Raw genomic sequence first — 27,767 nt, forward strand, 5'->3', positions numbered from 1 at the left:
TACATTTCGCAGATAATACACCTGCTTTTTGGGAAATCTCAGTAAGTGGTACTTAATTATATCTGCAATTTTTTATTAATTTTTTACAGGCCATACTCTCTCCAGAGCTTTCTAAGCTAGCCCTCGATTTATTCCATACCACTGCGAATTCAGTTGCTTCTTTATATATATTAATTCGCGATCAATTCGTTCAGCTATAAAGTACAAAGATATGAATCAGGAAGCAGAGTTACTCGCGGAATTAATGGCAGAGATGCTATTAAATCAGGAGGACGATATGGTTGCAATAGATGATATTAATGGTGAGATTGATGAGACTGATATATGGATTGATATTGGGATGGAGGAGAATTAATATATCCACTGTTTTTATCTTTATTCTTCGTAATTTTCATACAATCATGCATAAACACGATAAATTCAGTATAAATATTATGCATTTATTACTGGCTAGACCAATATTATTTACATAAATTAAATAAATTCGTCCATCCCTAAGAAGAATGAGGCTCTGTAATTTGAACGGGGTTTATTGCGCTCAAATCGGGAAACGGCGCTTAGCGTAAACTTCCATCCAGGGTAGCTTAACCCAACCAATCTCCTAGAAAAACTGTGGGCTGGTAGCAAAGCTTCCAATCATCCTTTGCCCCTTGATAATTTTACATGTGGGAAGCTTCCCATGCTCACTTGAACAGGGTATGTATCCTTGTCATGCAAGGTTCACTCTGTCGTCAGCCTCACTTTCCTCCTCCAATTCCCAACCTCCCTCACCAGCCACCGCAATTCCCCGCACATCATTTACTGGGGTTAATGACCCGTGTAGTCAATATCATCCTCTGCTCAGCCTCAAAACTCCTGGCCTCTGGCGCCTCGCTTGTCGCTGTTCACTTGACTGGACATCTGGAGAGAAAAAAGAAAGAACTTCCAGCGAAGTCACAACGAAAGAAAACTTACCTGGGCCTAGACTGATCTGAATTGTGAAACAGGTTATCATAGAAATAAGAACGATTTATATCTGCGAAAGGATATCGAGTCACAAACTCATGCCTGCAGCCTCTGGGGAACGATCTGTTTCAATATCAGCCGCATTTTGGGGCGTGGCTGCTGCAGGTGGAAGCACAATGTGGCGTACGATTCCCCATTTTCATCAACTCTGCAAGGGTCGTCCGCATGAGTATCTGCACTCGATAATGCAGCTGGAGTGATGGCGTACTTGTAAAGAGCACAGGACACCGGGGCGCAACCCCTCAGCCAATCAATCGATCGCTTCAATGCTTACACAAAATGTCATGCAAATGCACAGCCCGCAGGCAACAGTCAGAGCGGCCGGGCTCGCGGGGTTGTGTGAAAAGTGCAGGCGAGGGGCGCAAGGGTCAGTATCACAACTGAGCTGGAGGGTGTTGCCTAACCTCTACGAAGGATATTTTGACTCAAATTTCACATATACCCCAAACTGTGAAGTCTCCAGCACAGCTTGACAGACCGTAGTTTCTTCTTTCAAGCCTCATCGACTGCAAACACTTTTCACCTGTACTGTACGGAGTACCACTCCATACATGACTGCACTTTGCCGACAGACCATCATGTCGAGACACATCTACAATCCCTCGACTGCTACGGGGTCGAGGCATATCGCCAGACGCGGCACCAGCACCGCCTTCAGTAGCTCTGCAAATCCAGATGAAGACTGGACCAAGATCTCCGACTTGGCTGAGCGCAGACGGATACAAAACCGCATTGCTCAACGGAACTACCGCGAGTACTTTCAGAATACCCGTTGCAGTTCGCAACTGACCCCCACTAGGCAAGAAGCTCAAGAGACGCCTTGAAGATCTCGAGAGACGCACCGAATCGTCTTCCGTATCACCACCTCAGATGCACGCAGAACCACACCAACAAGAGCGGGAGAATGTCCAGCAATACAAGAGCCCAGAAGTTGTACACAGACAACCATCTCCCGGGAATTTGCAAAACCAGTACACGCCCCCAATGGCGAACGCTCCAATGTTTTCCCACAGTTTTGAGCGCGAAGGATTAAGAACACCTCCTCTTTTCGCCTACCACCAGTACCCAGCTCCAGAAGAGATCGTCTACCCACCGTACCCTCAATCACAACCATGCCACCCTATCTCGAACGCTAGTGACCATCATGACTACCTCACCCCATTCCCAGTCACTCTACCATCACTGATGCACTTTCACGAGGGCATCAAGCCGGGAGACAATACACTGAGCCCGTTCAGTCTCAGCTACCAAGGGCTGCCACCCATGGACTCCCCTCAATCCCACGGCTACGACAACTCCCATATTCATGTAAGTCTCCGAGAAATCTTGTAGAGCTGGAACAGTGCCTAATACGATTCTCCGCAGACTCCTTCTCTCAGTTCAGAATCCGATATTGACTCTATCGACGGTACGAAAATGTGACGAGAAGACTTCAATTCTTGTTTCGGGAACGCGGAAGTAGACACTTGAATTTGTCAAGATTTAATGGATTTCTATATTTTATCATAATCAATTGGCGTTTACTAAAACAAATAACCAATACTTGCTTGACTTTCTCTCGTGTATAAGCCTCTGGATTTTTCTACTCACTTGGGACCGCGAGACACCGAGGAAAGTGCAACCCCTAAACTTTTTGCGAAACGCACAAAGCCGACTCGGTGCCCCAAACTTTTGTTTTGGCGCAGTTCATTTCAAGCACTCCATTAACATTTCTTCAACATTAATAGCACGAACCATTCCAATAGTCATTCCTACCAAACTCACACGGTTTAAGAGTGACTGCGACAGCGCGATGGCAGGAATTACCAATAGAGAGCGGAAGATTTAGCAAGAAATTGGTGCATGAGATGACCGTCAAATCTGGAGGCGGAAATAGCACGACTTGAAGGAGAAGCCTCAACGGTATTCAGAGTTAAAGACTGGTGGAGGGTGGGTTGTGAGTGGCAAGAAGGGCAAGGCTGATAGCGCTTCTTGGAAAAGTGGAATCTGAAAACTTCATACCAAAGTGGAGAGAAGAAGAGGAGGGTGTTCTTTGACAATACTTGTGAGAGCCGGTGCGGATTTTCATGGAAGAAAGTGCCACTGGTGGTGAGATGCGTGCTCGATGGATCACAGGTCTCTGAGTCGAGGTTTCTTGGAATTCTCGCGAGCGAGTTCTCCCATATGTTTTTCTGCTGGATGAGAGGGAGGAAGGAGTGGGAGGTGGAATATCTGGGTGTTGGCGTGCGTGAGTGCTGGTATTCACATGTGCGGCTCAAGGACGGTGGTACTTGGTAGCTTAACAACATGTGGAAGCAGAGCTTGGAGACCCATGATAAGGAGGTCCTACAGGAGGCATGTTCCCTCAGATCCCTTGTCACCTGGATTTGATTTATTTATCCGCTAACCGCAATGCAGTACGGTTTGGACTATGCAACGACCAAAACGGAGACTTTGATAACAAAAAGCACTGAATGGGTTTGGATGGATTTGCCTGAGGTCCTTGGGATGGTGCCGTGCCTGGTATTTCTATATGGGGGGAGCTTTTCATACGAGGACCAGGTCGAAATAGATAAAAGTCTCGAGATGTACGATTGTCCTAAAGGCTCCTCAAAGATCTGTCTGGGAGATGCTGGTAGGGTGCTCGTCATATATCAAGCTCAAGATTCTGGGACAGGGGTTTAATAGCATAGTTATTTGTATTCAATTTTGATTGAGCCAAGATATATCCCGCCAATCCCAGCCTGAGAATTCAAAGTCCTGAATGAATGACTTATCCGATACAGATATTGGCTGCATATTTGACATGTCGGCGATGGATGAACTAGCACCAAAAGGTTCACCTCCACCAGTGAAGATGGCGGAGCCCTCCTGTCGTTGTAGAGCTTCTGGGTGCGGTGGAACCCGCAAGGGTAGTAGTGTATTAGTGCTTGACTGGGTATCGAAAGGGAGTGGTGGGTTCTTGGAGGGCTGCATGCCCGTCTGAGGTATCCTACTAACGGGTTGCGTAGGGGTAGCTACTAAATAGTTAGCCATGATACAACGAAATAATGCATTCCGATATTGTACTGGATCGTGCCCTCTTGCACGACTTCTCCTTTTCCTTTTCCTCAGCCCAGCGATAAAGTCGAGGGAGGGTCTTCGGTGGATTGGGCTAGGCGATCCGATTTCACCTCACGGGTTTGCTCTTCGACAGAGTGCATTCGAAAGCTCCGGGGAGCACTTTGAAAGTCCGTAGGCGGAAGAGGTATAAAATGCGTAAGCCCCGTTCAATTAATCCTTTATTGCCTTGACTTCTTCTTATACAAATCATCATCAAGAATGTCTGGCTCAGGAGGGTACTACAAGTACCGCTGCAAGTACTGGCTGACTTACAACTGTCCAAACTGGGTATGGATGAATAAAGCACCATGTGGTCATTGCCTGGTAAATATTTCTTCCTTTGCTCCTCCTCCTCATTGCTTACTCTATAGGCGGATGGTCGGGATGACGATCCACCTCTGGAAGCGGAAGATCCAGACTCCAATATGCTCGACGCGGGTGAGCACTGGCAACCCAAGAGCCATCCTCCTAGATGGAAACTTAATTGATACAGGAGAAATTTCCGCCTCCAGAGCCCAATGCAGCGATAGTTTTCCAGAAAATGAAGTAGGGATTGGAGTGCAAATTCATAGGCATATCCCTTGGATTGGCGATTCGCAGGCGGGCGGGGGCTAGGAGGCAAAAGCGGAAGAGTTGCAAGTCCCACGTGATTGGATCAGTCGATTCCCTTTCGCGCTCGAAAAATGGGGTCTCTCATGTAACTCAGCACGTGACTGAAGGTACGCCTGAAGAGTCCGCCTTTTGGTTGGGTTAACGGAGAGTTTGAGATGTAAAGTTAGACGGAATAGAAAACATTCTCCTTTCGTTGCATATCTTACAAATTGGCATTTTGCTATACGTACTAAACGCGATTATTCAAACATTTCAGTCACGCTTGTTAGCCTTATCGCAGAAAAATGTGGGGTGATCAAGGGCGAAACGGCTGCCCCTTCAGTATAGGGTGGGATGACGTCTATTGGCAGAGCTGGGTAGAGCTAGTCGGGCAGAGCAACTTGAGTCATCGTTGTCTGGTTCGAGAGGTTGATGAGGCTATTCGAAGAAATTTGTCGCATGCGAGACAAAAGTGGTGGGGCTCGAGTGCCATGTAATTTGTTCAGCAAAATCCGATAGTGACCGAAAGACCCTAGTGCAGTTACGCTGCAACGAATGCCTTCAGGCTGAGGAAAGCACCAACCTTCGATCGCAAAAGTTCCAGAAATTTAACTCTTTGGGATTCTTGCATATCAAATTAAAGGTGTCCAGAATTTGCACAACATACTATGCGCCGCGCCTGGCTCAGGGCGAAAAGGCGATAGATGACTAATAAGTTTTTAAGTAATTAATAAATCCCTGCAAATTCATATCTTTGAGTTATTTAATTAAAATTCTAAGTTAGTTTCTTATAAGTTAAAGGAGAGGTTATTAGATCCGTTTATAAAAAAATTACTAAGATTACTTTAGTATTACGTTTATTTAAGTTATTATTTATAAAGAGTCTTTTGAGCCAAGCTATTACTAAGAGGCAATAAAAGAATTAATAAAGCAGTAAGATAAAGATTAGAAACTATTATTATAAAATAAAACAAAATTCCGTTTATTATATATTAAGTCTTTATATAATATTAAATGTATTTTCTATATTAAATTAACTTCTTTTTTATTGCCTTGCTTGCTTTTACTTTTATAATAGTATTATGAAATTTAAGATATATTCTTTTAAAAAGGTTATATAAAGGTTTTATTATTATTATAAAAGTTATTAATTCTTTTAATAAATTACTTATTTTTAAAAAGTACAAATATTATTAATAAAATTATAAAAGTAATATAATGTACTAAAGTAGAGTACTTAGTAATTCTATAATAGCTTACTAACTATAAATATAATTTACGGTTATTTAATAATTAAATATTTTAGTTTTCTAGTAAGTCTTGCATTCAAGTGGGCCGTGCATTTAAGCGGGAGATCGAGTAATGTACTACTAAGAAGTGGGTCGTCCGGTTTGCAAAACGCTATAAAGCCAGGCTCATCTCCCATTTCCCACTCGCTTTATTCCTAATACCTCCACATTGCTTTTGCCTCTGCTACTACCCTCCCAAATAATTTTTACTATCTTGCCCCTTCCTTATCTCACAATCAAACCATGGCCTCCAGAAATAATGGGCGTCTGCATGAGGACAAGCTGCTGGAGCCTGGGAGGAAACTGATGAAGATCAGCGACGAGACTTGGTCGAAGTATCAGACTTCATTCAACGGATACAGCCTCTAGTAGGCGACCAAAGACTCCGTCGCGAAGAGGGACATGAAGAGGAAGGAAGAAGGCGAGGACGAGGTAATACAGCGAAATAAGATGAAGCCGGATGTCGAGTCGTTGAGGATGATCAATAACGTCAAGGAAGCTCACGAAGCTGTGACTAGGCGAATTTCAAGACTGCTGGTGCATCTCGGGGACGTCTCCGACTTCACCGACTGTCCCAGACTCTCATTGAGGCTCAAGGCGCCTCAACCTGTTGACTATCCCGTGGATAAAGAAAGAGAAGAGAGGAAGAAAATAACTTGGGACTCGGGTTGGACAAGGAATAGGGGTTGGCAAGGTTTGCTTTAGCATCTTGGACTCTAGACTCAATATCTACCCTTCCTCGGACATGGTAATGAGCCAATGGTCTACCGCAATAACAGATCAATCCATAATCAACCCTCTGCTGGTCCCTGCTGTGCCGGCTCGCCCATGTTTCTGGATGACGTGTACAATAGCATAATCACAGCCTCCAAAGTCTCCACCATAAACTTCGCTTTTCTCAGCTCCCCAGAGAGGGCCAGGTTCGCGTTTGACACAAGCTGGCATTGGTTCATCACCTGGCTGCAATCTTGCACAGAGCGCGCCAATGCTGCAATGTACTCATTGATCTGCGATTGAAAGTAGCGTGTCCTTCGCCGTTCTCGTTCGAGCTTGACGCGCTCAATGGAGAGTTCTTGTTCCGCAGCGTTAGCGCGATGCTGCCAGTCGTAGGTATTGGCAACATTTATATTCTTCATTGTTGGCGTTTGGGGGTCTCCTTCCTCCACCGTTGGGATAGACTCTGGCTAGAGCACAGTTAGCAATGATATCGCTCAAGTCTAGAAAGGCCACGTTACCGAGGGCGAAGCCATATTAATGGGGCCGACCGTATCTCCCTATACTACTCAAGTTCCCCTTCAATCAGAGCCAGATCAAATACAATTACTTCATACCGCAGTTTCTGACTTATATGAGCTCAAACCAAATTCGGTAATCACAACTGCACAAGGGCTGAGTCAACCCGTGCGGAGTCAAAAGTGGATGGTCCATCGGCATCAGAATCGCACCGCACTCCTCCGTCCTTCAGGGATCATCGCCCCTCTAAACGCCAAATAGTGCCCTCATATTTTTGCTGCCTGAGATGGTTGAAAACTAGATTGGGTCATCCCTCCCTCACGGCCTTCTGCCGGAAATTGTTTTATATAGCCCACTCGTTTTCAACCAGGTCAGATTGCATTCTAGTAAGAACCAACAGATAATTACAGGTATTATCTCCGTGCTCTCTGGTTATCATTGGATAATCAATTAACAAATGTAGTCGTTCCATCTAAATCATGTGTTTTGTCATCGTACTCGACGAAGAACGCTTCAAGCAGGTTGTGGCGAGATGGAGGCGTAGATGTCCCCGATTAGCTTCTTGGTGGTTCGGACCACAAGCTCCACCTCCTCAATATAATGAAGGAGCCGCTCCTCCACAAAACCAGACTAAACCCAAGAGACCCGACTCTCTCACGCTCCCCGCCTACGCAAGCTATCGCAAGCAAACGACGAGCCCCTCTAAGAAGGAAGTGAAGGATTCAGAAAAATCTGTTGCCTAGTATAGTTGATGGTAGGATTCTGGAATAGCAGAGAGACGTTGCAAATAAAGGAAAAGATTTGTATTTACTACCCAAAAGGAGGACAACCTTGAAGTAAAACAGTATTTATTTTGGAGCGACTAAGTACTCTAGTTGAATGTCTCATACCTCGGACTGCGTAACAATTTGAATATCTTCAATATTGCCATTCAAGCTTAGACTTCAATACAGATTAGAATAAAGAAAGTTCCGTGTTCAAAGAAGGAAAGCATTCAAAAACACACTTATTGAGGATAGCAACTATAATTTTGGCGTTAAAAGACTCTAGTAATCTCGACGTTTAACTACCAGTCAGGATCTCACAAAGCCTCCCTATTACGCAATTCTGTAGTCATATTCGGTTGGGCCCTGTATCCCACGCTTTCCAACTGTTGAATGTAGTCCAGCTCCTTGCCAGTTTGGATCAATTCGCAGCATTGACACAACAGAGGAGTGCAGCACAGGCCGCAAGTTCCTCCTTCAAGTTCTAATAGCAATATTAGTTAACAACCAGTCCCTGTTGTTATGCGTGATTAACGTACTGTGCTTCTTCTGCATATCCTTGCGATCAATAATTTGAAGAACCCACCCCCAGTTGCCACAACAACAAAGACAACACCATGCTATGCACCAAGGGTTGCAAGAAGAATAGTCTTCTCTATTGCCATGAACAATGCGGCTGTGGTTTCGTCCATAAACAACACAAGGACAGCAACATGCTTCCAGAAGACTACCATCAGTGCTGCAAGAAAATAGAGAATTGTGATACGGTCGAGGCATGAAGAAACGTGAGATAAGTTTGTAGAGAAGAGCGATCGGACTGTAGAGAACCTGTGACTTCCTTGTGATATATTATTCTGTTAAATAGCCTCGAGCGAAGCTTTGCAAGGATTCATGGCGTCCGAAATTTGATGGTTGAGTGATCATCTTCAGAAAAACTGGCTCTGGATCCATGACCTCCTTTAGCGTGGGGGATGTCCATCAGGCGCAGACCCACTTTACTGGTTGGATGACCATCGGTAAAAAAAAAAAAAAATAAAGAAAGGATCATCCATCTACCCCAACCACCAAATCATCTCAGCCGTCCAGCATCTTTCGGCCTCCATCAACTTGTGTGATCTCAAGATCCAAATCCCCCCTTCCCTGCTTTAAAATAAGGTTGATCTCCTAGCTTCCACGGCTCCTAGAATGCCTCTTCTCACAACGTTATGGCTCTTTGCGCCCATCAGCAGTGGCTGCGTGTGCATCGAGACGAGAACGGGTTTGTACTGCAGTACGGGAATCGGCTCTACAATATCACGAACTCTCTTCCCCAACCTGCGAGGCAATACCCATCCCTTATTTTCTTCATTGGCAAACAGTCCAAATCGCGAGCGCTGCGAGCTTTATTCCCTGGGAACAGCATATCCAACTGTCGAAAATACGGTATCGCGAATATATGCGCTGATCCAACTACGACAAATGATGCCCATCCAACCCTCATTGCTGATAGCAGTCCTGACCATGCACAAACAAACCTGAGAGGCAAGGTTGTCTGCCACGAGACCACCAATCAGCCAGTAGCCTGGCCAGACGACGAGAGCGGCCCACCTACGCAACAGGGCTTGGTCGATCATCTCCACGCCAGGTTGCTGTCATTGTTTGTTGATGTGCTGTGCATATTCGCACAAGACTGTGGCGGTCTAGACGGGGTAGCGGACAGACTGACCTCTTGGGCAACAATAGGATCTGCGTCAAGCTTGTCAAATAGCATTCGCCCCAGGTTGCTTGTTGTCACTACAATCCCTGGGCATGCCTTTGATTCAGAATCTCTACGTTTTCGTCTGGGAGTGCTGGCTGATCCGAAGTTTGCAGGATCATTCTCATCCTTGAAGGTAGTAAACATTCTAGGGGCAACCCGTCGTCCTTCCCGCTCTCTGTTTAGCGGCCTCAAGGAGATTCTACAAGACGAAACTCGTACGGCGCGCATTGAACGGATTAATACCCACACTCTCTTTTCGATGACTCACATTACAGCATTCTTTGAAATGTCTCTACGCAATTTTGCCACATCACCACGAGATACGTTTGACTTTATCAAGAGCTCGAGAGAAGGGAACCCTGTTTCTCAAAACTTTCAATATCACCTGCAGTCATTCATGAGTTTGTGCTTGAAGCACAGGTTACCTGACAACATTTCCTATGATTTTATCGCCTCGGCAATTGTTCTAGATAGCTTCCCGCCTGGTATGCACAGTAAGTATCGAACCTATTATTCGTGAAACAGGTAAGCTAACTGTAGTTGAGTGTTTAATCCATCAGATGTGTTCCGTACTTTATACCGTTATGAATGCCTCCTTGGACTTCGTGAGTTTGCGAGTGCTCAACAGCTATCGAGAGAGTCGATCTGTGCCGATATCGAGGCACGAATAATATCCTTATTCTCCGAGATGAAATATGGTGGCCAGTCTGCGGCTACCCTCCGTCAGCGAAGCCTAGAACAAAATAGTCAGCACTTGCAGCTGCTTAGATCCAATATCGATTGCTTCATATGCCTGCAAAGAAAGCTAGAACATATAATGGACTGCGGCCATGGCATATGCGATATCTGTATCCGCATCCACGTCTTCAGTAATCCGACAAAGGGCAGGGAGTACTATTACGACATCACCTCCTGTCCCCAATGTCTGACCAAGATCAACTTCCAAGCAAAGACCTTGCCTCCTACATGTCGGGTAAGATTTCTCGCGATTGACGGGGGTGGTTCGAGAGGCATCGTATCACTAGGGTTCATAGAGGAGCTTCGGCAGGCACTTGGCCTGCACTATCCAGTCCAGGAGAACTTCGACTATTCCATTGGAACAAGTTCGGGTATGCTATTCATGCACTACCAGGCTGTGGTACTAACATTAAATAGGCGGTCTTGCAACAATTGGGCTCTTTGGAAAGAACTGGACCCCCAAGCAATGCCTCTCATTCTTCCTTAAGTTTGCGAGGATCATTTTCCCACCCAATGTCCTTATAGGATACTCAATCTGCGCAATAATCCGGCGTATATTTGCATTTTACCTTGAGGATGGCAAGTATAATGCAGCCGTCTTGGAAGACGCTCTCCAGGAGGCTCTTGGACTCGGTCCTATACTTGGTCCAGTCAGGTCGGGACCATCTGGGATGAGATTTGCCGTTACCGCAACTACGATATCCGACGCGACGCTATGCCTGATTTCGAATTATAATGGTGAGGGTCAGCATGGAAAAGATTCAAGTAGGGTGAGACATCTTCAGGTCTATAGTAGGTTAATGATGGGACAGGATATAAACACCTTCGAGCGACGCAGGCAACCGAGGATATTTTGCTCTGGGAAGCGTACGTATAATTGACCATGAACTAATACTTACTGACGGTTGACAGAGCAAGGTGTACGACCGCGGCACCTAGGCAAGATCCAATAGCGAAGGGCATGACGCGTTTGAGGCTGACGAACCCTAGCTACTTTAAACCCAAACACCTCCACTCCTTTGGTACATTTCAGGATGGCGGTCTAAAGTACAACAACCCTGTGCGGCCAGGACTGCGTGAAATCCGCAGAATCTGGAACAATGGTGATTGCGACCTGGTGCTTTCCATCGGGACGGGATTTGAGCAAAAGCTCATGTCGCCAGTAGCTTCAAACGTCCGGAATCTTCTTCAGGATGGGGCAATGGCACGTTTTTATCGGGCTGCTATGGAATCATTATCTCTAAATGGTCAGATCAGCTGGGAAGATCACTGGTCTGGCTTAGAGGAGGATGCTAAGAGACAGCAGTTCCGTCTAAACCTGCCTCTAGAGGGCAAGGAACCGGAGATTGACGACGTGGATAAGATGCAATATCTTCATGACCAGATACGGAATCACCTTGGTGATATCGAGGGCATTGCTCGAGCTTTCAAAGCAGTAACCTTCTTCTTCGAACTCGACGGGCCGTTGGTCGACGAAGGGGGTCGCTATTATTGTCGTGGATCCATCCTCTCTCGGAGCCCGGACAGCCGTGATCTTATCCAGAGCCTCGGCAGCAGCTACCCCTACGCACAATTCTTCAATCATGACCTCTCCCTTGGCTTTCTCAGCGCAAGCGATATCTGCAAGCTATGCGGGCGTTTCCAGAAAGCGGTCACCTTCCACGTACGCCACCCCTCCGATCGGGTCAACCTGCAGCTCGTCTTCAACAGGCTGTTCCGCCGTAGCATCAGTGGCTTCCCGCAACCTATTGAATGGTTTGTCGAAAGACAGAAGTTTAATGCGAGGTTTGGGCGACCCGACCATGAAAGCAGAATTGCTAGGGAACTATCCTGTAGCTGTGAACTTCAACGTCACGGCGAAGTACCGGCCCTTGCTTCAGACAGCAGGAAGCGCTCTCTCCCCATTCGGATGGGGATATGTAGGAAGCGGCGTCGTTTGTGATGGAGAACCGAATGGAATACTGTTTGAAGACGTGCAATGCTAAACTAGCATCCGATCCATTTCTTAGTAATGGTGTTATCGATCTGTTGTATCTTGTTAAGATAAACCGCCTATATATAATATAGGACGAGCTTTGAAGAGGATGTTCTTTGCATTTACGATTCGGCCTTGACCTTTAATAATATCCATTGAGATCGCGAATATACTCGCCGCTATGTGTACGAAGGCCCCAATAAATAAGATCTCATTACCTCGCCTTCTCACCATTAGTATAACGAAAGTCCTTTATATTCGATTTACAAAATCAAAACTGGTACATGTGCTCAGCCCCTTTATTGCTTCTCGGATGGCTTTCGACCATTTATCTCTTTGTGCCCTGACTTCGAAATCCCCTCTCTGACTTTTCCGCTCCCCTTGCGTGTCTCTCTCCCGCCCCCCTTGCCCCAGTTGCTCAGAGACTTTTCAAATCACTCGAGCTCCAGACATTATGTATGCTGACAATTGTATAGAGCAACTCCGAAACCGAGATTCATATAGGGAATCCGTTATGCGAAATGGTTTCGGAGGAGTTTTATAACACAAGGTTTCAAAAGGATCACAGCAGAAAACTGGTGAAGAGGAGGGCAAAATCTTACTGCCTGCGATTCAGCATCTTGAGGCTTGAAAAGTGGAGAGATCGGTGAGAGTTGACGTTAAATTTCAAGAACATCGCAATTGCAGATGTAATATCTCGCCTAATTGCAATGCTACACCAAAACAAGGCAGACTAATTCGATCTATAAATCTCATGGGTCATCTTGAGATCATCTATTCTTATCTTGGTCTTAGCTTTCCGGGGTGGTCTCGGATGATCCCATCGATGGATGGTCCCGCCGATGGATGGTCCCGCCGATGGATGGTCCCGCCGATGGATGGTCCCACCAATGGACGGTCCCTCTCGCTTGCTGAGTAGTCCCTATTGGATCCCCATTAGCCCAAGGTCGGCAGGTGATGACAATATCACAGGATCCCATATTCTAAACCCACGAAATCCAACTCCTCCGTAAGTCACAACTAAGCTGTACATCCCCAAAACAGGTGTGATTATAGCTTTTAATATCTGTCATAGATATTCAGAACGTTAATTGTATTATCAGACTACGCTGGGAAATCATTATGGACCCGCCAAAAATTATCCGCAAGACATTTGCTATCAATAGAAAGACGACATTCTCCCTCCTCATAATTGTCATCGCAATTGCCTTCCTTCCATTGTTGACGTATTGCATTTTCGGACTTTGCACAGCAGAGTGGACCTGCCGTTCAAGGTGGTGGAGGGGGAGGCGGGAGGGAACAGTGGTAGGGGGAGATTCAGCGTAGGGCTACCTATAGCAGGCGGTAATGATTAAAGGGTTGCGTTCATGAGCAAGAGGTTAATAAGTTGGCACACATAATCGCGAGCATTTCATAAAATAGGGGACGTGGTTAATGTAAAAAACCACCTCATTTCCGTTACTTGAAGAGCCCGCCTTAATGAAGAATAAGTTGGAGCAACAATACAAAGAGCCCCCCCACTGTAGATGCCGAGCGGCAATTACACGAGGCACCCCTTGATGCATTATGTGTATGACATAGAGAGTTCGGCGGGCTAACTAATTAGCTCATCCTTTTGGAATTGGATGGTACTGTTAGCAAGGTGCTAGCCCATCTCCTCTACTCCCACCGGGGACGATCACCGATCCGATCTTGAAGGCCGCCCAAACTTGATGGCCTCCCAAACTTGATGGCCTCCAGAAAATTTTCCATTCACATAAAACATATATAAGCAGCACTAGATCCGCAAATGAGACTTTGGTCTCAGACTCAATATTCTCTTTTACCGGTCGCCCGAGATCGACTTTCCAATATCAATGACCTCCAACGGGATTTCCCAAGGCGTTCTTTATCGTAATGACACTGTGAACAGCTTTTCCCTTTGGCCAAAACGAGAAGTCTTGCGAATAAAAGCATTATCAGAGCAGCAGGTGCTTTCAGAACTGCAAGAGATTATGGAAGGACGCAGTTACTCGTGGCACAGCATAAATGAACTATTGCAAGACCAGCTCCACAAAGAAGCCCTTGAATTCACATTCATAGACGGAGATATTCTCTTCGAGTGGAACAACCTCTGCAACGAGAAGAGGAAATGGGAGAGGAAGGGATGCCTCTCGGACGACTGCGCAGAATTCAATAGAGATTGTTTGACCAATCTTAAGGTACTACCATTTCAAGCAGGGCTTGGTCTTGAAAGTAAGTTGACCAATGAGTTTTGGCTGAACTATCCTGACTATGCTAGACTCACAACTCGTAACTACCAATATAGACAAGTCAAACCGCTCGGCGATGGACCTGTGGGTGGGGCTAGAGAATCTGGAGCTTGAGAGTTCTACGGATGGCGACGAGAGCTTATCGGAGGTGGCAGGAGATTGTGGTGACTCTGATGAAGATTCTGAATATTATGAGTGTACTGAATATGCCGATTTTGAAGATAATAATGTTAGTGGGGCCGGGAAAGATGGAGGCAAAGATGAGGAAGCCGAAGTGAATGCAGAGCTGGGGAAGATTTCGAGTCAAATCCTAGATTCTTAGATTTTTGTTCTTATTACAATATACATTGGAGATATTCCCTCTCTCTATTCGAGAAATCTGAACTTGCCTCGACGACAAGGTCTCTGCCCACTCTGGCTGCAATACACGTTATATGTTCAGCTTAGCTTAGCATCAGAGCGGCTTATATATTATTCGTCGTCACCTGATTCCCGGGGTATTATTATATTATACAAATTAGCAGCTCTTATTGTATTCGCATAACCCGAGAACCTTGCTTAGCTTCAGTTTGTTATAACACAGTGCCACAGACAGACGAATGTGGCTCTGGGACGGAAGATCATTTACTGTATAGTCTGCATTTTTTATTTGGAGCTAAGACGTTCTAGCCATCAAACTTTCCATCCCATTCACCCTTAACAACTCTACTTCTCCAAATCACGCGGTAATAGCTTCTCCGGGATTGGGTAGGCAAATTCCTAGATAACATATCTTAGTTGCGTATCCGATTTACATTTATAACACCTACCATTTCTGCCTTTGTTGGCCACCAAGACTCGTGGTCTATCGACTGGTACGTGGTGATTTTACCTTGCTTTCGAATTACCAGAGCTACCTCAAATCCAAAAAACTTCCCCAATTCGTGTGCTTTCTTAATCAAAGTCTTCTTTCTCCTTGTCCCTCGTGTGTTCTGCGTGGAAGCCATCGTGGAAGTGAATTTAAAGGCTATTTCGCTTTCAAAATGGACGCCTCGCGGCAGATTGTGCTAAATATCATCAGGACAAGATTATCCTTTGAGACCTCAGATATTTGATGGCAATAATCATAATTCGAGGAGATAATATTAAATGTCTTTAGATTATCCATCCTCGTCTAATTTTTTGGTCCACCGGATGGTACCATCAGGATATTGACTCCTAGATGGTCAAGGATAACGGACCACTAGTAATCTGAACCGCCCATTAATGCCACGGGAAGTTGAGGTTCGGTAATTGCAATGCATTTTGCAACGTGCCGTTTGGATAGTATTAGACTCAATAACGCTCGCCTTTATATGACCGTTGAAGTCCCCCCTCTTCAAGCCCTTCCAATAACCCTCCAGCCAGTGGAACACCATCTTCTACAAGTCTAAGCGAGGAGTGGGTCACCTCATTACTTGCGTATCGCCTGACTAATGTGAATTAATTGTGGAGCAGCACAAGAGGATGGTCTCGGCCATTCATCCGTTACGGTTTTATACGCCCTCCAAATATTGATGGAGACTACCCATCTGCCCCATCACATAGTTTGTGGCCATAACAATCCCTCTGATCCCACTTCCTCCACATCTGTGCAATTATTTCCTCGCATATCTTTTTTTTTTAACAGCACCGTCTCATTTATTACCCATACACAGTAACTTTCGTAACCACCCCTTTAAGGCACAATACGCCTTCCCTTCTGCCATACTCTGGCTTTCGCCCCAGCACGATGGCATCAATGGAGGATCACATGAGCAAGCCATTCACTGGAACCAGTGGTTTGGATGTCGAACACATTACTGAAGGCGAATCTCAAAGTATGTTATCTTAAGCTACCTTGATATCCCCATCTAATATGATACAGAGACCAGAAACGGCGGCGTCGACAGGCATACCGACAGCGATGATAATGGTGATAATGAATTTCCACCTTTTGAAGAGAGACTCAAACCCAAGACAACCTCGGCCCTCAGCAACCAAGGACGGAAGCGTAATATTTCGGTTAGTAACAGAGCCAGGTCGCCAGCTCGGAAACGTCACTGCGATCGAGCCTCGAGTCTCGCTGCAGCGACTCCACCGCTAATAATTATCGATCTGACCACCAACATCGAGCTTTGCGCTCTCTGCCCCAACGTCCTTAGGAAGGGCGATGGCAGAATGTTCGTTTTAAGACTTTGTGGTTGTGTACGCAATTATCGCAATCAAGACCCTTTCAAACAATTAACTTCAGCTACAGGTTATCTGTGACGAGTGTTTGAGCAACGAGCTCGAACTTCTGCAGAGCTGCAATGATGGGATTACTCTTTATTGGTGTCCGAAGCACGTATTACGAGAACAGAGTGCGACGGAGCTGTTTGCACTAGACTGCAGGATTTGTTGGGGGGATAATGTGGCTGATAACTCAGATCGAGTTTGTACCAAATGTGGTAAGTTCTGGTGAATACTTTGATTACATAGTTGGTTGATATAATGTAGGCCACTCGTTCTGCCGTAGCTGTATTGAAACGTGGATATTGGGACAACACTCAACTTGCCCAACTTGTAGGGCGGTCCTGCCTGAAGGAACTGCTGAGCTCTGCGACTTCAGAACTGTACAGCGTTTCAATATTTATTCTGTAATCGATTAATGCAAAGACAAGGAGAATAAAAATGCATATTATTGTCCTTGCACCTGACTCCTCATCAAAATTGCAAAATCCTGTGAATTTGAAGCAGTTTTTCGATGACCTAGAAGTACTAACCTGTGAGCATAGTGTGGAGCCCTCCTGACAACACATCATATTCGCGCAGCAGTACGTTCCCCTCAAGCTAAAGATCATGAAGCAACTCAACATAGCCGCGCAATATTCTTCATCATGACCGAGTTGGTTACCATGGCCTCTGAGAGAGACAGGGAAAGATGATAAAAATAATCTAACCATCGACGTATTTTCACTACCATGGCGCATATCAATCACTCATACCCCGCCGATGCACACTTGCTACCTTTAATAGGGGAAGGACATCCGAATCACGGTTCTTCGGCTGGCTAATGGGGCGAACGTTTTTGCCGGACAATGCAGTTGGACCACCAATAGGGGTAGCTTGGGGTCTCTTCCGAAACAAAGAAGGGAGGGCTGGCAGACAAGCACAAATAACGCTGACATGAACCTCAATAGTGCTCCAATATCCCACAGGAACATAGTCCCCTGCGTTGCGATTAGTTTTCATTTCCCAACGGTATTGCATATTCTCACATGTTATATTTTGAGTATTTGCGAACTTTACAAGCGACGTAAGCCGGAGTATGGCAACGATAGCAACGCTGTTAATTCTGTTAGTTCGCGGTTTACCTGTCGATTTCTTATATACTCACAAAGATCCCAAGCCAAAAATCATCAAAATATGAATCTTGCGCTCCCACGGCATCACAAGTTTTGCTAACCCTGGCATTGGAAGGACAAGTATAATAACGTCCAAAGCGATATTGATCGCACCGCTTGTCCATCCCAGTGCATTCGCATTGACACATCTGGCCCCAACCGTACCATCCCATCTGGTCCAAGCAGCCCGGACTGGAATACATTGGAATATTGAGATAAGAATAAATACGGTGCCGTATAGGGTATTGCCTACCACGACAGCGTGTACGATTGACTTAAACGTTTTCTGGGGAAATATTCGAAGATAAAGGCACAATATGGACACCCTTACCATCGTCAGACTACCGAGGTAGAGCAATTCATCGAAGTAATATATCTATACAATATTAGGACGATACACAACAGCTTTTACCATCAGCTCACATGGAGGATATATGTAATATTGCCAAACGGGATAGACCAGACATCCTTCCCCAATCCACAATCCGCAACTGGCAAGCACGTCAGTAACCATCGACCCGCCAAAATGCCATTTGACGTACGGACAACAGCCATCGCAGAGAGCGGGATCACAAATCCCTATGCCATGTAAGCCAAAGGACCATGTTACTTCGATTGTCAGCATCCTTACCATTGCTGCAATCATAGCCCAGTCATCCATTCCAAATTGAAGGCTCATTATCCTTGCCAATAGGCGTAGGATAAAGACCGGTAAAGCAAGAGATATCCCAATAACCCCGGGGATTGAAACGGCTTTGCTTCTATTCCGCAGTGGTCGACGACAGATTGATTCAGTCGTGTTTTTGGTTGCTGACCGTATTAGAAGTTTCCTGCAAAAGTAGGTGGTACCAGGACGGACTTAGAAACTCTCTGATTGTGCAGCTTGTACTTACGCACCGTTCAAGACTATCACTTAAGTCTTTATTCGCGCAGAGTTGCGCATCATTCGCGGGCGCGTCGGACGACATTGAAAGCGAATCAGCGATACATTGCGCCTGCTCTCGTTCAGTATCTGAAAAATCGAGGTTCTAGAGGCCAGCTTACAGCACAGGTAGGCAAGCTTCCGTCTGTAAGGAACATGTATGCGTGGGCCACAGTGGTAAACATAGCCATATAGGCCGCAAAAGCCCGAATTTTCTGCATCCCGAGGTGAGCAGATTCAATGGGGATCTGTGAACAAACTTGATGCACCAGAACAGGCCAGAAGCTTCGTATTCAGAAAATGTTCTGGCGGTCATCTGGCAGAGGCTCGTAGAAGAAGATCCCGTTGAGATGGTACCATCTCTGTGGGTCATCTGGCAGGATGATCGACCCACGTCACGGCTCGTAGAAGAAGATCCCGTTGAGGTGGTACCATCTCTGTGGGTCATCTGGCAGGATGATCGACCCAGGTCACGGCTCGTAGAGATGATCCCGTTTAGATGGTACCATCTTGAATCCGTGTTGTAATTGGCTAGCGTCGGGCATTTCTGGGCCGCTCTGGGTGTTCCGCGGCATCTGATTCCTCCGCCTCTCTTCACCGAAACAACCTCACAACGACCGTCACAATCAAGCCGTCTATAAAGTTCGAAAATATGTCACAATATACATTCGCCAGCGTCATTAAACGCAAGGCTTCGTCTGCGACCTCAGCAGACCAACGAAGTTTTAAGGACGCGCGCGCGGCTTCAAGCTGTGTATTGACGTGGGGAGACTGCTTTCATTATGGGCAGGCGATCCGGCGAGTCAAAGAAGAAGGCAGGCCGCACTGCTAAGGCCAAACCAGGATGCTTAACATGCGAGTAAGTTTGTCGGATCTTGTCTTCTATATTGTCTTCAGGATTATCGCTGATCAGTAAACCATAGAGAACGCGGACTGACATGCGACGAAACGCTTCCTACCTGCCAACACTGCCAACAGAGTGGACGAGTATGCAAAGGGCTACGGGGGAGGACTGGGCTGTGGGGAAAGACCTCTACGAGCCCTGGGCCGGCGTTTATGGTCGGGATGGATCACTCGAAGCTATCAAGCAACCCACCCAAACAAACTGCATCGGAAGGTGACCTGGTGGATGGTGCGAACCGAGAGAGTTCCAAAAAGCCCCGTACTGGAAAGGTCATTAATACACCGCCTTTTATATTTGATGCTTGCTGATGTTTCCGCAGAGGACCGCCGATGCAGTGCCGCTGCCAGAGGCTAGGACCACGGGTAGCCCGAAACGAGCTCGGAGTCGCAAGGACGAACAGCAGGACGGAGACTGCATAACTGTGTCTTTTGAGTCAATGGAGAACCACAAGCATCCAAATCGAAGTCCAGCATCTGAGGCTACTATGCCTACTGCGCAATCAGATGTTGTAGAGTGTCAGTCTCATCGTCAGGTTTCGAGCGAGGATAGCAACGCCATGCAGAAGGCACGGTTGGCTTTGTCGGCTGTCGAGACAAGCAGATGGACTAAGCCATCTCAAGGCAATACACCACCTGACTCAAGGACCAAATCGAACAGCGCTTCAACACATTCTCCTACATCCGATAGTCGACCCTTGGAAATTACCGAAATTGACAATACTGGGTTGTCGGGCCAAGCAAGGAACCCTCCAAATGACCCGTCACCCCCAGCTAGAGGGCCGTCAGACCTACATGTTCCTGCGAGTTCCGAACAACAGAGTTTCTCGTCAGTCCCTGTTGAGGCTGAGCAAGACCCGGGTAGACCATGGAACTCCCCTAGGGTTGATACGCACAGTCAGGCAGTGGAAACAGAACGTCGCCCGTTGATGTCAGGATCCTTTGGAGGCTCCTCGGTCGCGGGAACCGGCCGGTCGGCCTCATTCGATAACATTCCACCACCTCCTGACAGCACTCATTACCCAGCATCGATGCAAGATGCTGGAAGTCGGCTGTTTCAACCACAAATGATCACTACGGATCCTGCTAGGGGCAATCGTCCATCAGATTCCCTCAATACTAGCCAGCACCTAGAATCTGTGTCCATTTCATCATCAAATGCAACAACGCCAGCAACTCATCACCACCGGGCCCCACCACCTAGCCAAGCGTCTTCTAACCGACCGGCTCTAACATTTACCATAGACGGCTTGCAAGGCGAGTTGCCTTGGTCTACGATGCGGCCCTTTGTCGAGGTGTTTACAAGAAATGGCGACGTCCTCCTACAATCAAGGACGCTAATCGGATATAAAGTATACCCCATGGAATTCATAATGTGGCCAAAGCTACGGGACTTCCACAGATGGTATATGACGGAGACAGGAACCACCGATGTCTTGCATCTCCGAATTGAGATGTATAACGCCGAATCGAAACTCGAAAATATATTCGTCATCTCCAGAGACAATGCACACCATCTTCCGGTGTTGAGGCAATATATCTGGGACTTCTTCTGGACGGCATCAAGCTTGAACAACACATCTACTTTCAAGGTTGTGGTAAGGGATGCTCGTGATGCTGAGTGTGGTGCTACTGCCCTTGTGCTCCCAGCGGAACGCTCTACGACCTCCAGGGCTAGAACTATCGGGCTGGTAGCTGATTCCCGGCCACCAGCTGCCCAAGTGTGTGGTGGATACCCGCCTCGTCATAATAAAGTCACCGCCCATACAATTTCCTCCGTTGCTCCTCGTGCCCTGGCACCAAAAATTGTCCCCACAGCGGCCCAGATGCACATTCCAGAAATCAAATACCCTGGATCGTCCATGGGTGTTGCTGCGTACGTTCCTCAAAACCAACCAGAGGATGCTCGAGACTTGAGCAGCCGACAAACAGCAATAGCGGCGGTTCTTGCTCCGGAAATCGCTGTCAGGGTTCAAACAGACGGAGCGGGAAAGGTCAGCGCTCGCTACAGCAAGTGGGTTTTGAGACCAGAAATCACGACGGCAGATTTCTTTGCTTGGTTTGCACACCAGACTGGCCGTGGTGGTAGCAATGGGCCGCCATCACTGAGATTCACCCTTAAAGACGCCATGCCAGCCCCAACATCGAGCACGATTGCACAAGCCGACGAGGACCATTTCAATTTAATGAAAAGGGACCTTAAGACGCAATTTGAAAAGGCGGGGGAGCTTGTACCGAACTTGAAAGAATTTCTTGTTTTAGTGACTGATCCAGATTGGGTTTCAGAGGAGGACTGGTAATTTTGACTTTGTTTTGATTTTGATGAGCATTAGGCTTGGGTTCTTTAAAGGCAATTGACGTTTTGTGGTGTGGGATGGGCCATTCTCATGTATTTAGTTGAATAGAGCTATTCAACTTGAATGCTTCATCCTCGAAACTTCTCCTGTAATATACCAAATAACATTTCACTATTGTTGAGCAACACCCCCAGCTAGTACCATTACCCCGAGACGAGACTGAGGAGCAGTGGTTACTTCGTAATATGCAAACCAAAATGGGACAAAAATATAAACCAAATAATGTGATGTCGCCTGTTCTCTCACGTCTCCTACAGCTCAGAGGCGAGAGACTTCTTCAAAGTGAGTACGTTTTCAAACGGCCTCATGCGAGGCTGGGCGTAGGCACATCCTGGGTCTATTAGCCTCGACCTTCTCCGGACTAGTCGGTTAAATTTAGCAAGTTCCCACGAGCATGAGCAGAAGCAGCTATCCACTCAGACACATTTTTGCCTCCTTTTTGCACTGGTAAGAAAGAGACATCCTTTCGGGTAGAAATGGAAGGGAATAAATACATTATTCGCGGAAGCTGTTGCCATACCATTTCTCTCGATGAAGTAGCTCTAAAGGAGTGCATTCCAACACTCCGGCCGCAACGCTAGAAGTCCATGGTGTCACTATTTTGCGGCTGGCTGTCTGCTATCTGTTTCATGGAAGTTACGAGGATGGGAATTGCGGTTGGAAACCAAGGTTAAAAAACAGGAAAAATCGTTTCACAACCAAATAAAAAAATAAAAAGTCCCAACTTCTAAACAATCCTTATTTCCCAGCACCCAGTTCCCACAATGGTGGTTCGCCTGAAATCTGGAGTATCGGACTACCTAACAATATTGGACTGCCCACCAGGCCAGAAATCTGGAGTACTGCCATCACCTTTTGTAAGCAAGTACCTCCAAGGTGTCCCTTCGTTGTTATGAATACAGCAATACTCGGAAGCCCTCAGCTGCGCTTCTGACACCCCAAGTCGTCGCAGTTGCTCGAGATAAAGTTCAACCTGCCACTTTTCCGGACGAAGAAGATCTTTTTGCTTTTTCGCGTTCGATGTGCATATTTCCAACTCCCCTTCGCACATAGTGTGCTTCAGTTCTTTAACTAATCTACTTAGCATTGGAAGTTCCTAAAGATGGCTTAACTTACGATATAACTGGAAATTGAGGGCGATCTGAAAGCCCAGTTGTTGCCCCGCTAAGTTGCGCTGCTTTTTAAAAGGGACTTTCTCTATCGGATAAATTTTCTAGTCAGTTCTAATTACTTTATGTATTAATTCTTGGTGCATACCTTCATCAGTGAAGACTCTGTTACAGTCCATGGCATAAATGCGTCTCGCTCTGCAAACAGGTGGAGCGGAACGTGAATTGCAAAATGATACTGGAGACAGAAGGAATGGCGAGGGAAGCTGGACGTGAGTAGGGAGGATATGAGAATTTGTTGGGGTTTTATATGCATGCTCGACCGCCAGGAAGCCAGAGTGTGAAGGCGCCAATTCACTGGCAGCAAACGTCCCGCAGTTACAAGTATGGGCGTCTTTGACGCAAGTATTTGTCAAATCACCCTGCATGGGGGGGGGGGGGGGGGGGCCTCAGTAACGTGGATGTAAAGCTCGGCATCTTGCTTCGCTGGCAAGTGCCTGCTGTTTACCCCTCCTTGTCTTAGCCTTTATAGACGGCACCAGGCAGCCAGTCCTGACCGAGTATACCAAGGGAAATGGACAAAAGTGAGATGAATGGGTGTTTCCGCATATGCAATAAGCGGCGGTCAAAACTTGCCATCTTCAAGGCAATGGGGGCTCACGGCATGCACACGCCGCACCTTGTTGATCTATTTTCTATAGGGGAGGCTGGTTGACAATGTTGAATAAGCGAGCCTCCGCTCCAGGTACGAATTTGATCAATTGTGCGTCAAATCGTCTTCAAAAGCCTTGAGAATGGATCACGGGATACACATACGCATAATTCCAATCACAAGCGGCGAAAACGATGGCCTATGCTATCAAAACGGAGAGAGCCTTTGATAAGTTCGAGTACGAACGAGGAACGTAACAAGTCACAAACGGAGTTTATCCTCCACCCTATTCTTCACCCGCCTGCCCCTCCTCGACCTGCTCTCGATCTACCTGCTCCCCATCTTCTACCTCATTATTCTTCCCTTTCTTGCGCTCTTGCTCCACCCAATCGCGAAATGTTTTGGATGCATTCTGTGGAGTGCGTGCCGTCAAAAAAAAACCTTGCAATTCAGCATGACTAAACTCAGAATCCTTCAAAAGTGATGCCTGTATAGAAAAGTTTGCTATATGTTCCTTTAACTCGTCTTCAGGCGACTGTAAGTAGGCAGTCTTAAAGAGCTGAATGGCCTCATCAACACTGGCTTTCTTGAATTCGATTGCCAAGTCGACACGCCCTGGTCGGATGAGCTCTTGGGGGAAGTCCTTTGGGCAAAAATTGGTCGTTATAATGAGAAGATGCCCCTCGGGAGTTAAAGGTCCATCGATGGCGCTTTTTAGACCAGAAAGCGAAATCCCGTTCTTCTTCGCAATTCCACTAACGTTATTACTGCGTCTTAGTTGTGTGGGATCAACCTCTTCCAGAATAACAATACAGCGTCTAGGTATTCCAGCGAAGAGCTTCTGAAGAGAGTTGTCTGTTAGCTCAAGCTCCGCTACATTCACCAGATAAAGTCTCAGCCCAGTTCTCAATGCCAAAGCCTTGTAGAGAGACGTCTTGCCAGTTCCCCGAGAGCCGTAAAAGAGGTAGCCTCTGCGGTAGGGAATGCCTGACGCAAAATAACGTTCCTGCATCTTGTAGCTGGTGAAGCTCTGTATATCACCCAGAATTTGGTCCTTTAGCCCCTGGCGCATACAGACTGTGTCCATAGATCTTCCACGACGATAGATTGGTACGGCCCATGCGTCGTCGGGAGAACATTGGCGTATCATGTCCTCGGATTCTGGGTAAACAACTAAGTTGTCGTTGCGATGACGTTCAAAATCTTCTTTCGCGGCCAGTTTCAGAAGATTCTCTATTGGCGTCAGAGATCTGCCGAAGTAGTGAAGGACCAGACCACCAGCTTTTTTTTCTGGCTCACGCGAAACACGCTGAACGCTCACCCCATACTCCATTTTCCAGGTAGAGCCAAAATCTGGTTCGTATTTAGGAGGGGCCTTCCGTTCTTCCAGTTTGAAATTTCGAAACTGTGTAAGAGGTATCTTTATGTCATCCTCCTCCGGCCAAACAGAGGCAGCTGTTAACGATTTCCGGTGCTTTGCGTGATGGGTTTTCGCGCAGTAGCTCAACAGGCTCTGGGCAAGGATATCGCTTTCTGATATTCGAACAGTTGTCATAAAGTAGGACTTGACGAAGTAGAATAGAGAGAGGCTAGCAGAAGTAATGGCGAACAGTTTCACGAGAAGTCCGACATGCTCAGCTTTTAATAAGCTGGGAATAAGTTGGAGGAGTGCGTAAATGATTGATTCCATGAGGAAGAAAATAGAAGACAAGTGTTCAAACGAGGTATTGGCGGAAAGAGTATCTTTCTAGATTTTGAATCAGAGAGTCTTGAGTAGGAGTGCCTCTGAGGATGGAGGAAGTCGAATTTGTGCTTCAGACGGACGAAATGAGGAGACAGCATGTTTCAACTCAGGGGGCTTGAAGTACGGATCCCCGCCCTGACAGAGCAGGTCAGCCAATTCTATGCGCCTTCGTCTCCTTTGACACGGGAAACGTGAGGCGAGTGCGCCTGCGCCATCCCCATTACTTAATTGGGAGTAGCTGCGTCAATCTGGTGACTTTTTGCTGCAACTAACATTGCTGCACCATGCGGTTGGCTTTGTTCGTTGTGTATGCCGGCGAGCCCGTCTATATCACTTAATAATTGGAGTGGAGAGCCTCAAAAGCCTTTGAAGACTGCATATGCAGGCGAACGCCATCTCTTTGCTCGGCTTGGTGGTATGCAGGCGGTGTAGGGGGCATTGCTTGACCAAGAGACGGGTAGCCCTATTAGCTCACCACACGGAATTAAGGAAGTCTGCCGTGATCTTCCCTTTCCGGCCAAAGGAGACGAAGGCGCATAGAAAGGCGAGTCCGTGGCTGATCTGCGCTGTCGAAGCAGGATCCGGTGTGGCCACACCTGCGGTACGCACTCATTTTTCTGCTTAAAACCCCAATAACATGTGCAAAGGGCTGGCCGGGACGTGAAAGGATAAGGATATTCGGGATCAAAGAAGTAAGGCTGTATTGAGATATTGTAGCTAGTATTAGACAGGTAGCAGAAATCCAGCCAGTCGCAAAACGATTACTTTGTCTGATTTGTCTATAGAAGCGAAACTTTTGAAGCCTCCCCGAGCGTAGTTATAATAAGCCACGATTGACCTCATCCCACCCTCATGCGCCACATTACCCCGCAATGTTTGCCACAACCTTATTTGAGCCTCATCAAGATCACAATTTGATTAGGCGCATGCTTTGATCCTCGTATCTGGAACGATTTCAGTAAGATTGTCTCTTCGTTCTCTACACGCCGTACTTAACGCCATAAAAGAACAGTGCTACACCTTGTTCGTGCAAGGACGGCAGGTCCTCAATTTGCAATATTTGCATTCAAAGATGTACTAATGCGGTCCAGAGTGACACACAGAGCACACCCATTGAATCAGAGTAGATTCAGATTTGAGGAGTTTGAAAAGAGTGGTTGCAATAGTCAGGGAGTGCCATTTTGGTATAGTGAGGGAGGCAGGCTGGGAAGTTAGCACAGGTCTGAAGATGGATGGGAAGCTACTAACTTCGTAAGATGGTAATCGCAGGATTGAAGTTGGAGAAGTCTGAAGAGAGAATCAAGGGATGGGTGGGAAATTGTAGTCTATATCCTGCACCAACCCCAGGAAAGGAGAATCCTGTGTCGGAATAGGAAAGTTGCGGTGTGCATTCTGCAGACCTCCTCTGTGAGCTAAGCCTATAATGACAGACTCGCTGCGGCACCAAGTTGAAAGATCACGTGCCTGGCTATAACTTCGCCACACGTGGCATTTTACCTCAAAATATCAGCCACCATGTGGGCATCGCAAGTTCGTCGCAGTTGAGCTTGAGCTGCAATGGCACTTGACCAACAGCAAGCCAGATTAACACAAAAGAACATTCCTGACAATGAACATAGTTGCAAGTGCGGCTTTATTGTGACGCCATGGTCGTGAATAAAGGGCGGCTCAGTAGGAAAAGGCAAAGGGCGTGCCCACTTGGACATCAAAATTGCTATCTAGCTCACGTGGACTGTAAAGAGGTGGCGAGAATAGAAAGACAATTACGCTTGGGAAGCGGAGTGTTTTCGTGGTGTGCTGTGAGGCATGGGCGAAAATCCGAGACCTTTGCGCTAGCTCTTATTGGTACTAGCGTCTTCCGGAGCCTACTTTTCCTGCCCAACGACGCAATCAGAAACGGCCAGTCGACCTGTCGCGATATCCCTCAGAGAAGGACCCAGCGATCCAGAACTACCAACGCTATAGTAAGTCAGTCTTCCAAGCCTTGATGCAATGTTACTAAGCACGTACCTAGATTCCGCATCCGCGCAGCGC

The 27,767-nt window shown here is 46.7% G+C and overlaps 9 protein-coding genes across 9 annotated transcripts; 5 read left to right on the forward strand and 4 right to left on the reverse strand.

Annotated features, from left to right (window-relative positions):
- Positions 1–1,431: 1,431 nt before the first annotated feature.
- K444DRAFT_612840 (uncharacterized protein) lies at positions 1,432–2,545 on the forward strand. The gene is made up of 3 exons (XM_024880217.1): positions 1,432–1,755; positions 1,805–2,313; positions 2,371–2,545. The coding sequence occupies exons 1-3, from the start codon at positions 1,584–1,586 to the stop codon at positions 2,425–2,427; spliced, it is 738 nt and encodes a 245-aa protein (XP_024737166.1). The 5' UTR covers positions 1,432–1,583; the 3' UTR covers positions 2,428–2,545.
- K444DRAFT_399867 (uncharacterized protein) lies at positions 2,529–3,370 on the reverse strand. The gene has a single exon (XM_024872518.1). It carries the CDS (start codon positions 3,291–3,293, stop codon positions 2,808–2,810), a length of 486 nt encoding a protein of 161 aa, XP_024737167.1. The 5' UTR covers positions 3,294–3,370; the 3' UTR covers positions 2,529–2,807.
- Positions 3,371–8,280: 4,910 nt separating this feature from the next.
- Positions 8,281–8,740, reverse strand: K444DRAFT_528752 (uncharacterized protein; the record flags this gene model as incomplete). The annotated part of the gene is made up of 2 exons (XM_024874750.1): positions 8,281–8,447; positions 8,503–8,740. 2 exons carry the CDS (start codon positions 8,738–8,740, stop codon positions 8,281–8,283), a joined length of 405 nt encoding a protein of 134 aa, XP_024737168.1.
- A 298-nt stretch (positions 8,741–9,038) lies between these two features.
- On the forward strand, positions 9,039–12,580 carry K444DRAFT_561386 (FabD/lysophospholipase-like protein). The gene is made up of 6 exons (XM_024876936.1): positions 9,039–10,195; positions 10,247–10,810; positions 10,857–11,204; positions 11,252–11,306; positions 11,352–11,378; positions 11,430–12,580. The coding sequence occupies exons 1-6, from the start codon at positions 9,169–9,171 to the stop codon at positions 12,379–12,381; spliced, it is 2,973 nt and encodes a 990-aa protein (XP_024737169.1). The 5' UTR covers positions 9,039–9,168; the 3' UTR covers positions 12,382–12,580.
- A 1,756-nt stretch (positions 12,581–14,336) lies between these two features.
- K444DRAFT_482987 (uncharacterized protein) lies at positions 14,337–14,654 on the forward strand (the record flags this gene model as incomplete). Its single annotated transcript, XM_024873039.1, has 1 exon — positions 14,337–14,654. A coding segment is annotated over one exon (318 nt), but the record flags the coding sequence as incomplete, so codon positions are not given.
- A 717-nt stretch (positions 14,655–15,371) lies between these two features.
- Positions 15,372–15,652, reverse strand: K444DRAFT_528830 (uncharacterized protein; the record flags this gene model as incomplete). Its single annotated transcript, XM_024874758.1, has 2 exons — positions 15,372–15,425; positions 15,470–15,652. 2 exons carry the CDS (start codon positions 15,650–15,652, stop codon positions 15,372–15,374), a joined length of 237 nt encoding a protein of 78 aa, XP_024737171.1.
- Positions 15,653–16,416: 764 nt separating this feature from the next.
- Positions 16,417–17,152, forward strand: K444DRAFT_629655 (uncharacterized protein; the record flags this gene model as incomplete). The annotated part of the gene is made up of 4 exons (XM_024883094.1): positions 16,417–16,504; positions 16,552–16,871; positions 16,924–17,113; positions 17,145–17,152. 4 exons carry the CDS (start codon positions 16,417–16,419, stop codon positions 17,150–17,152), a joined length of 606 nt encoding a protein of 201 aa, XP_024737172.1.
- A 2,438-nt stretch (positions 17,153–19,590) lies between these two features.
- K444DRAFT_612844 (uncharacterized protein) lies at positions 19,591–22,430 on the forward strand. The gene is made up of 3 exons (XM_024880218.1): positions 19,591–19,830; positions 19,895–20,144; positions 20,195–22,430. The coding sequence occupies exons 1-3, from the start codon at positions 19,754–19,756 to the stop codon at positions 22,169–22,171; spliced, it is 2,304 nt and encodes a 767-aa protein (XP_024737173.1). The 5' UTR covers positions 19,591–19,753; the 3' UTR covers positions 22,172–22,430.
- Positions 22,431–24,174: 1,744 nt separating this feature from the next.
- Positions 24,175–25,800, reverse strand: K444DRAFT_612846 (P-loop containing nucleoside triphosphate hydrolase protein; the record flags this gene model as incomplete). The annotated part of the gene is made up of 1 exon (XM_024880219.1): positions 24,175–25,800. A coding segment is annotated over exon 1 (1,337 nt), but the record flags the coding sequence as incomplete, so codon positions are not given.
- Between the last annotated feature and the right edge of the window lie 1,967 nt (positions 25,801–27,767).

Source organism: Hyaloscypha bicolor (genome assembly GCF_002865645.1).
Source record: "Hyaloscypha bicolor E unplaced genomic scaffold K444scaffold_61, whole genome shotgun sequence".
Taxonomy (NCBI): domain Eukaryota; kingdom Fungi; phylum Ascomycota; class Leotiomycetes; order Helotiales; family Hyaloscyphaceae; genus Hyaloscypha; species Hyaloscypha bicolor.